This window comes from Myxocyprinus asiaticus, chromosome 1, assembly GCF_019703515.2.
Source record: "Myxocyprinus asiaticus isolate MX2 ecotype Aquarium Trade chromosome 1, UBuf_Myxa_2, whole genome shotgun sequence".
NCBI lineage: Eukaryota > Metazoa > Chordata > Actinopteri > Cypriniformes > Catostomidae > Myxocyprinus > Myxocyprinus asiaticus.
This window is the reverse complement of record NC_059344.1, coordinates 14,926,374-14,936,734: the sequence shown is the minus strand read 5'-3', so window position 1 is coordinate 14,936,734 and position 10,361 is coordinate 14,926,374. Positions and strand designations below refer to the sequence as shown.

The window sequence follows — 10,361 nt, the reverse complement described above, 5'->3', positions numbered from 1 at the left end:
ATGAGGCCCCAGCAGAAGTGAATGAAGACTTGCCCCGTTTCAAACACGGGGGATATATCTAACACATCTGTCATGGCGATTCAGCCACAAATCCATTTAAAGCTGTACTCCGTGACAGAGCCCAGATTGGATTGTAGCAGAAGCATAAATGTTATTAAACTGAGGTTTAATCGGGGATCGTTCTTGACAGCCAAAGAAACAACATACAACAGGATAAGAACTGTGCATATAATACAGGCTATACGTGCATGCATTTATGCATGTATGCATATAGAGCATCGTATTTACGTTTAAAATATTTCCGTAAATTATTTAAACATTCTGTTTTAGACTCCAACAATCGGAATCGGAATCAAAATGTATATATATATATATATATATATATATATATATATATATATATATATATATATATATATATATATATATTTAAATATTTTAATATATATATATATATATATATATATATATATATTTTATTTAAATATTTGTAAAATGTATGATATATATATATATAGAGAGAGAGAGAGAGAGAGAGAGAGAGAGAGAGAGAGAGAGAGAGAGAGACCTATTAATGTTTATAAATGTGTTTAGTTAAGGCTCTGCTTTGAATCCGGCGACAATTCTCAAGCTCAAACTAATAATTTTGACCTTTATTTATTTATTTATTTTCGTTTTTCACTTTATTTAGTCTAACACGTAGGCTATTAATTGTACCGTAAATAACTAAAAACTAACAAATAAAAAAAAATAAAGACAAATAAATAAATAGTTGGCCGATATGTAAAATTTATGACCACATCTTCTTTGTTATAGCGAAAATGCACTGCCCATGGAAATCGTATAGTGTTTAATCCAGTCATAAATTGCTCTGTCGGACCAATCAGCCTCCTCTGAGGCATCTTTCAATGGGTCTCAAACAGAGGACTTTATTGAGCCTCATTGTTATGGCTGTCCGTCCTCAAAGGACCTTTACAGGGGCCTAGATATAAAGGGCCCCTTCCCAAACGGAGACCCCCAGAAGCAAATCGCCTCTCTTTCAGTTCAGAGCTTAGCAGAAGAAACTTTTTTAGTACTACCAGGAGTAACTGTATCTTCTTATTTTCGCCATTCCATAGACGGGACAATGATGATCCCCAGTGTTATTGCACCACCTGCGATACATTCTGCATTTATGCGTCCCGCTGCATCGTTGCATTCGCCTCTGCAGTCAGCTTTCCCCGCGTACCCCAGCTTTCTGGTGGAGGACCTGCTGCGCGTCAACAGACCTACTAGTTACTTGAACCAAGGGATGTACTCGCCATGCGCCTCTCCGCCACCTTCAAACATTTCCATCCTGGATAACCACATGCTATCGGACAGAGTCAGCCACAGTGTCACAAAGAAACAAGGTGCTTGCTCGCCAAAAACTTCACTGTCTAGTAAGGATCCAAACTATCTCAAGTTTGGGGTAAGTGCCATTTTGGCACCGTCGCCAAAGAAAGGTGAGTATTTTTCTTGCTAGTTGACCTAATAGCCTATTTCGGCATATAATTGTCTTTTTGCATTCTAGGTTAATACACCACTAATTTATTTTTGCTTCTCTCTGTAGCCGCCTCTCCCCCCTCCGTTGACGGCATGCATCCAAAAGGATTCACCTTTCCTTCTTTCGATGTATCGTTCTACCCTTTCGTCCGTTCCTCATACTTTCCTGGTGAGTATTCAGATTAAAATGTTTCTTGTACTTTACCTCTCCAAAGGTAAAGTACACTGGGGGTTTACAGTGAAAAGAATTTACATATTTCCACTGATCATGGTATAAATGGGGGGTTACCAACTTTGTCCACTTAAGGTTTAAACTCTGTGCCATTTAGTCAGTGCGCCATTTATAGTCTGTGCATGGAAGGGAGGCATTGCTATAAGTATCCCGGGTTGACGTATCCCGCAGTTATTCGCATAGCACGGCATACCTTCGGTATCGAGTGTGCTACTGCGCTTTTGCATAGATCTTTCCCACGGCGCGAGAAAGCATTTCGGCCTGCTGACTGCCAACAATGCCGTCAGCACCATGACCGATCTGGTCAGCTCCCTCCGCGGCAAACCTCCCACAAACCCGCCAAAGATTGACTTTTTACCAGCGACAGAGGGGCGTTCACCAGTCATGGACTAATTTGGCCATTAGGTACCATTGACCGGTTTCAATATTCTCACAAGGCCTCATAGAGTGTGACTGGTGTAGTTTGGAAAGAGTTGCAAAAGAACAATATCAAGAGCTGTGCGTTTAGAATGGAAACCGAGAAATCAGAGGGGGGTAAAAATCGCCGACAAAAAGCGACAGTAAAACCGAACAAAACATGCGCTGCCAAACATAGCCTATTTAATTTCGCGCCATCAACTTGGTCGTGGTCTATGGGCTCCATACCATGGGGGCCATTCCTTGAGTAAGCTTTAAAGGAATATTCCAGGTTCAATACAAGTTAAGCTCAATCGACAGAATTTGTGGCACAATGTTGATTACCACAAAAATTATTTTGACTCAAAATGGAAGTGAATGCGGCCAATTTTTGGAGGCTTTAAAGGCAGAAATTTGAAGCTTATAATTTTACAAAAGCACTTACATTAATTCTTGTCTCGTGTATTATTTGAGCTGTAAAGTTGCAGCCATTTTTACAGTCAATCTAGGGCTTTAGGGTTTGTTGACAATACATCATCATGGCAAGGAAGTTGTTCAATTGGCTATAGCTTTACACAGAAAAGCTTAGTAAGCGATTTTATAACATTAAAATCATGTTTACACGCATGTTGTTTATGTCTTGTGGCCATACTTGAGAAAAAGTGAGTATTTTAACGCTCAAAAATTGGCCCCCATTCACTTCCAAAAGACGGGTGTGATATTCGCTGATATCAGGGAATAGGGATATTTTCTTGTCATTTCATTAAAACAAAATCGCTTACAGCACCTTTAAGAATGCTCTTTTGGAGGCATTAAACGAGGCATAGTCTATTCTTTTATTGACGCGAAATGATAGGCCTCACTCTTTTCAGGGCCTACGCTGAATACCTTAACAAAACAACTTCAGCGCTCTCAATTCCTTTTCGTGTTCATTTAATGAAGATTATTTGAGGGCAAAAAACGTGGTCCCTGGTCATCAGTATTCCGGCATGCTGTTGCGTTCAATTTGAAAGTGTAAATCTCCTTTTGTGGCAATAATATATAGCCTTAGCCGTCTGTCCTGAGTCTTTTCTCAGCCAGTTCATTACTACACAATTACCGTTCACGGTATATTAACTCCTCTGTCCTTCACTCTGGGGCTCCTAGAAAAGGATACTAGCCCTTTTTACCATACCAATGCAGCGTGGATCCGGCCCATGTGCTAATTAGTCACCTCGTGCCATTTCACTCAAAACAGGGAGAGACATTTCAAGAGAATAAATTCAAAATAATGATGATAATGAAGAAAAGATTTCTTTCTTCCCTATCATTCAGCACTTTAGATTGTCCCTGGGAAAAGTAGCACCCAATTGCCCTCAGTAACGCAATGTTAACTTTTAGCCTCCTGAGTGAAAAAACAAACAAAACAAATCTCTTTGAAATTGTTGTGATGCTCTTAAATGTGTATGCCCATGAATCAATTATTTACCTTTTGTACTCTTCTCTTGTTACCAGCTCCTTCGTCTGTTGGACCTACCCCTGGAACTTTTCCCTGGCCTCTTGCGTCGAGAGGAAAGCCGAGAAGAGGGATGCTGCGACGGGCAGTGTTTTCTGATGTGCAGCGCAAAGCTTTGGAGAAAATGTTCCAACGGCAAAAATATATTAGCAAGCCCGACAGGAAAAAGCTTGCATCGAAACTTGGACTTAAAGACACACAGGTGAATATAAGGATGAAATTATAATTTATAAAAATTTCTAAATTATACATTATCATTTTATTTATGACGTCTATTTATGACGTCTACTAAGACAAAAAATAAATAAATAAATAAATAAACAAATAAAATAAAATCTGCTTTTTGCTTATTTTAGCTTCAATTACTAAGAAAAAAAATAAAAAAAAAATAAAATAAAAAACACTTTTCTCAAAACAGGTCAAAATTTGGTTCCAGAACCGGCGCATGAAATGGAGAAACTCAAAGGAAAGGGAACTGCTGTCTGCCGGAGGCTGCCGAGAACAAACCCTGCCTACCAAAACAAATCCTCACCCAGATCTCAGTGACGTGGGTAAAAAGTGCTCAGAGGATGATGAAGATGAAGACGACTATGCTTGCGGAGATAGTCGTACACCAAGACGCGAACTGTCAAATAGCACTGACTCCAGCATTTCATGCAAACACTCGGACTTTTCTGAATCAGAAGATGAAATTACGGTTTCATAAGCAACTTTATCAGCTGTATAATTTTTGTACTTAAGTACAAAATTACGCAATAACCATGTTATTGTTTTATTGGCGCATAATTACACTTCAGCGTTCAAATGAGTGTTTGTAGCAAATCCTTTTCACATCACTTTATATATATATACTCGTTGTGAAATTCTTCTTAAAAATGATTTTGTTGTGTCGCACAGCTTTTTTAGCAACTGTACAGTATTTTGTACAAATATTTTTATATGGATATTTTATACCAAGAAATTTCGAGTCGTTTCACATAGATTTTTTAAAAAATATTATTGAAGTTGTAGATGGATGTATAATTTATACGAATTTATCTCTTTGTCACATATTGTATGCATATGTATATGTTGGAAATGTTTTTGTGTTGTTTGCAAATAAATTGTAAATGTGATCTTTGTTGGTGGTTGATTAGTAACACATAACATGGGGTGAAGATGGGTAAAGCTCGAACATCCTTTTATCCATATGAATTTCCTTAAATTGTATAAAAAAAATAAAAAAAAAATAGAAAAAACTAAATTAATCTTTGGGAAGTAAACGATTACCTTTTTGAGATTTTAGGTTGATGATGTTACACATCATATGTGGCAGAGCTATTTTTATGACCACAACTGAGAAAAGCATTGGTAAAAAAAAAAAAAATGTAATTTGAGGTAAAGGTTGTAAAAAAAAAAAAAAAAAAAAAAAAAAAAAATATATATATATATATATATATATATATATATATATATATATATATATATATATATATATATATATATATATTTTCCAGATGGATACCTGAAAAGTGGGACAGCATATCAAGACACTTAAAGAGGAGTTATGACGTCTGTTGATTTACATGGTAATAATGATGGCAGTTAGCACATGTTCAGTGCACAATGCAGTATATTTACATGCAAAGAAAATCAAATTATTTAGTTAAATACGGGCTCGGTTTCCCAAAAGCATTAGAACATTGGTAGCACTTAAGTAGTTCATCTCTAAGGCGTGTTTACCAAAAGCATCCTTATTTTAGTTCGTAAAAACGTTCTTAAACTAATGATAGCTTTGAACCGCTCTTAAAGGGTTAGTTCACCCAAAAAATAAAATTCAGTCGTAGTTTACTCACCCCTGTGTTGTTAGAATCACATATGACTTTCTTTCTTTTTCTTAACACAAAGGGAGAAATTGTGAAGAAAATGTTGTGCTCAGTGATGTCATTCAATGGCAGTTTATGGTGACCACATCTTCAAGCTTCAAAAGGATGCAAAAGTATAATTCAGAAGTCTAATACATTATCACATGAGACTCATGATTGTTATGAAAGCATAAGGTGATGTTTGTGAGAAACAAACCAAAATGTAATGTATTCTTTATTGCAGCTGTTGACCAAACATTGCTCTCCTCTGCACATTCATGAGAATGCACAAGAGCAAGTTCAGCAGCCTCTTCTGGCAAAATGGGGCATTCAGGCAAAAACTAATTTTGTTTATCTAAAAACAGGTCCACCACAGTGATAGAAACAACAGAACACAACACAGCTGCATGCAAACAAGAGTTTAGTATTTAGTAACCGAACTTACTAAATACGTCTGATGAGTTTGTAGTCCAAGAATAGATGTATTTCTATGTCCAGCCTTATTTGTTTGAAACAGAGTACTCAATCAAACAGAGATAGGAGGCGGGAATGTATCTTCTCCATTCTGAATCCATGAGCATTTGTGACAGACCTCCAACTGAAGGGAGGGATACCTCAGCGAAAACATTCTGGGTCAAAATCAAGTCGTTTAACAGACTTTTTTGGACCGGTGCCAGTTCACAGCAGGGGTTATGCAGTATGATGCCAAAAATAGAAAACAAGTGATGGACAGAATGTACTGTCGCTCATCACGGCTGGTTAGGACAAGAACTCTGATTAACATTGAAAATATACCTTTTATCGCATGTTGTTTGTCGTCAGCAGGGGCGGATTGGCCATAGGGAGAACCGGGAATTTTCCCTGTGGGCCAGCCGCGAAACAGGAACGGGCCGCAACCCATATAAAGGGCTTAGTTTCACCACTGAATGCAGGTCAATAAGCACTCTAGACAGAGAGGACTTGTGAAACGATGGATGCCACATCTAGTTTCTAAAACCTTGCAAACGTGTTTTGTGAAGACTAGCCTGCTGCAAGACATATGTCCTGCAAGGACACACTATTTGTCCACACACAATAGGGCAATTTACATCCTGTGATTCGTAGGCAAGGGCGATAGCGTCCACAATCCAGTGAGAGAGCCTTTTTTGGAGACAGACATCTCCTTCACGCATCTTCCAGATCAAATAAAGAGCTGATCTGACAGCCTAAACTGGCGGGTGCGCTAAACATACTGTATGTGTGTAATGGTCACGCAGGGCATAACAAATGCATAGGCTGCTCATCATCTGAATTAAATGGTGAGGGACAGAAGGCTTGCTAATGGACCGCCTGAGCCCTGAAGGGCGTTGATAAATCCTAAGGCACGTAGCCTTTTCAGGTTTTAATGGTGGCCTTTGAAAGACCTGGTCCGAACTCCAGGCATGAGCTGTCAATCGCCAGCACCTGTGTGTCATCCACACATTTAAATGGGTCTAGAGCCACCAGAAGTGCAGTCTTTAACTAAAGCACATGCAACTTGACAGATTTTAGTGGTTCAAACAGTCGTGAGTGCCTTCAGCACTAGGTTTAGGTCCCAAGTCGGCACAACAGCAGGACAATCAAGTGCCTCACTCCTCTAAGGGACTTTATGACTAGATCATGTCTGCCTACAGCGAGGAGCCAGCCTCTGGGGCATGAAATACTGAAATAGTCGTTACATAAACCTCAAGCGTTGATGGGGTAAGACCAGCGTTTAATCGCTCAAAGGAATGTAAGGATCTCAGCTAAGGAGCAATTCACTGAGTCTTCGTCACATGAAGAGCACCAATTTGCAAACACCTGCCATTTCAGTGCATAAAGGGCGTCTCATAGATTGTTTTCTAGCCTGTAAGATAGTGTTTATCACTGACTGAACCAATTCGATGTGCTCCATTCAGCAGCCTCACATGTAGGTTCTGGCTGGGGATGCCAAATCGTGCCTTGCGCCTCCTCAGTGGTAGATATATGGGATACCACGGAGAGCCGTTCAATACCTTTATCATCTCTGGAAACCAGGACTGATTGGGCCATTTCGGTGCAATCAACAGAATCGTTTCCTTGTCCTCTCGGACTTTACTGATGACAGAATGAACGCTCCCTGGTGTGACAACAGATCCACTCCGTAAATCAGGCGGCTTGGGACATGTCACACGTAGGGAAAGGAGATGCCGCCCACTCTACTGGAGGATGCGTTCTCATCCTTTGTGTATAATCCCCATCATCAGAACCACCAAACGTGATGAGGCTGTGCGCTCCAACAGAGGGCCGGAGCTCATCACGCACATATTGTACTGGCGAGGACGCTAAATCAGAAATTTGGGGGGCTCATGGGGCCCTCCTCAAAATCATCCAACTCCACCTCTGGGCCCTACCATGCCCCCTCATGTGGTCCCTCTGGATCTAACACAGAGGAGGCAGGTGGGAGGGTGCTGGAGGCTGAATCGTCCCTCAGGATCATAGAGTGTAACATCCGGAGGCTCACGCCTTTGCAGTAAGGGCTGTCTGTCTCCATGAGAGCTGCTTCTGTGTGGGCACAGCCACATGAACACAGCTCTCATGCTCATCCAATGGCTTGATGTGCCACTCGCATGAGGAACACTTGTGAAACGAGTGTTTCAAAAAAAGATGCACTACACACAAGCGACTCTTTTTGTGAAACCCCAGAGGCTTATAAAAACATATCTTTATAAAAATATATACATATGAAAGGATATAGTATCTGCAGCCGGAGTGCTATGGGAAGCAGGTTGTATCTCACTGAAGTGTCGCATTGTTCAACAACGAGTGTCTGAAGCGAAGAACCCATTCACCTAGAGCGTCTTCGACGGTGAGGTGGAGAAAACTTCACCGGAACACACAGGGGAGCAGTAAGCCTTCTTGCTGCAGGTGCTAGGAGCACATGCGAAGAGTTGTCCTGTTCGCATCTCGCAGCGAAGAACTGTCCGCTGTAAGTGTATCTCGACAGCGAAGCAGAGAGGGTTTTCCAAGATGAAGTCGAATGTTTGCAGTTGTGAAGGAAGAAAATTCTGAAGAAATGGTGGTTGAGCACCTGCTTATATAGGCCGACTGTGCACCTAGAGGGGCAGGACTCAAACACCATTGCCAATCAGAGGATTGCCGTTATTGTACAAGTGTTTCAATTAGATTGTAGGAGAAAGTATTTCCACATAGCAAGTAATGTCGAGTGAACTGAATCGAAAGGGAAAGGTTGATCATTGTGTGTGGGGTGTGACATTTGTGTATCATCCAGGCAAACAAAAAAAAAGCATTGAAATCAACTGGCAGTCTCCGCAGTCTGTGCATGTGACGTAATAGGTCTAAATGAACAAGACACATAATACAGTTCTATTAGCCGTCTTTGAGAAGCATAATTATAATGGCAATAGAAAAAATATATGTTCTTATTAAACAGATTATTCAGCCTGGTCTCATTAAATTTATGTGAGCATTGCAATGTTTTTGCAAAACTGAAATTACATGCTTCATTACACGCTTCACTGCAGTTTTCAAGTGAAATGTCCAGCGGGGGGCACCAAAACCGAGCGAAATGGGGTTGTAATCAGACAAGGTTATTAAGGTGAATTTTAGATGGAGGTTTTAATAAGTAAAATGTACCTCCCTAACCTAAAATGTTATACTTAACCTAACCAACAGTGTGCGAAAAGATAAATGAGTTCAACAAACAGACATCTTTACCCTTAACCAACCTAACTCTAACCGATAGTGTTTTAAAATGCAAATTTGAGATATGTATATATAGATAGATAGATAGATAGATACACACACTCACACACACACATTAACTTAAGCAACTACATCATTTTGTATCGCTTTTATGCCACTTACACTTTCATGCGACATTGACTGGACTTGAATCGCAGTTGTCCAGCCCAAAGTCCAATGCTCTATCAGGTGAGCTACCAAACAAGCTCTCATTTTTTAATTCATGCATTCAAGTGTTTTGATATCATAACATAGAGTGACTAATAGAGTGAACATATATATATATATATATATATATATATATATATATATATATATATATATATATATTTAATCAAAATTAATCAGCAATTGTACTCCTGATTTGTGTGACAATGATTAAACCACACAGTTGTTGTACCGCCTCTAGTGTTCATTTCACCATGATACTGCAGTAGAGAGTGGCATGTACAAGTCAGTTTGCAAAATTGGAGAGGGGGTAAAGTCTTTCGGAGACCTGCCATCGCCGCAGGCAGCTCTCACTCAGCTATTACTCGACCTGCCACCGCCAACGGCAGCTCTCACTTGACCTGCCACCGCTGCAGGCAGCTCTCACTCGGCTATTACTCGACCTGCCACCACCAACGGCAGCTCTCACTTGATCTGCCACCGCCGCAGGCAGCTCTCACTCGGCTATTACTCGACCTGACACCGCCAACGGCAGCTCTCACTCGACCTGCCACAGCTCTCACTAGACCTGCCATGGCTCTCACTCATTACCTGTAACTCCCTCTCGATCCGTCAGCGTCACAGACAGCTCCAACTCGCACCGTCACCGTTACTTGCACCTCTATTGCGATCTTTAGTCCTGTTTCCAATATTTGTTAAGGGCTTATACATTTCTTAATCTTTAAAGAAGTGTTCTTTGTCTTTTAAAGGATTAAAAGTTGCAGTCTAAAATGGTTCTGATGACTACTGGTATCTGCCTTGTAGCAGCATGGTTCATCTGACAGGTGTCATCAATACAAGCTAAACAGGACTAGTTGCCAGCAATGTATATAATCCTCCTATTGATTGAGCTCACTCATTTGATTGGCTATCGATAGTTGGCATGTTTTCTTTTTACTTAAATTCTATTATTATTATATAT

General features: G+C 40.1%; 1 protein-coding gene across 1 annotated transcript; it reads left to right on the top strand.

Annotated features, from left to right (window-relative positions):
- The first annotated feature begins 1,120 nt into the window (after positions 1-1,120).
- On the top strand, positions 1,121-4,353 carry LOC127444941 (homeobox protein DBX1-A-like). Its single transcript, XM_051704624.1, has 4 exons — positions 1,121-1,484; positions 1,592-1,693; positions 3,647-3,849; positions 4,066-4,353. Exons 1-4 carry the CDS (start codon positions 1,127-1,129, stop codon positions 4,351-4,353), a joined length of 951 nt encoding a protein of 316 aa, XP_051560584.1. The 5' UTR covers positions 1,121-1,126.
- Positions 4,354-10,361: the final 6,008 nt, after the last annotated feature.

Bases quoted from the DNA above. Each gene is read 5' to 3' on its own strand.
- LOC127444941 (XM_051704624.1), top strand. From the start codon at position 1,127: ATGATGATCCCCAGTGTTATTGCACCACCTGCGATACATTCTGCATTT. The intron at 1,485-1,591 runs GTGAGTATTTTT...TTCTCTCTGTAG, and splicing joins GGCACCGTCGCCAAAGAAAG to CCGCCTCTCCCCCCTCCGTT. The intron at 3,850-4,065 runs GTGAATATAAGG...TTCTCAAAACAG, and splicing joins TTGGACTTAAAGACACACAG to GTCAAAATTTGGTTCCAGAA.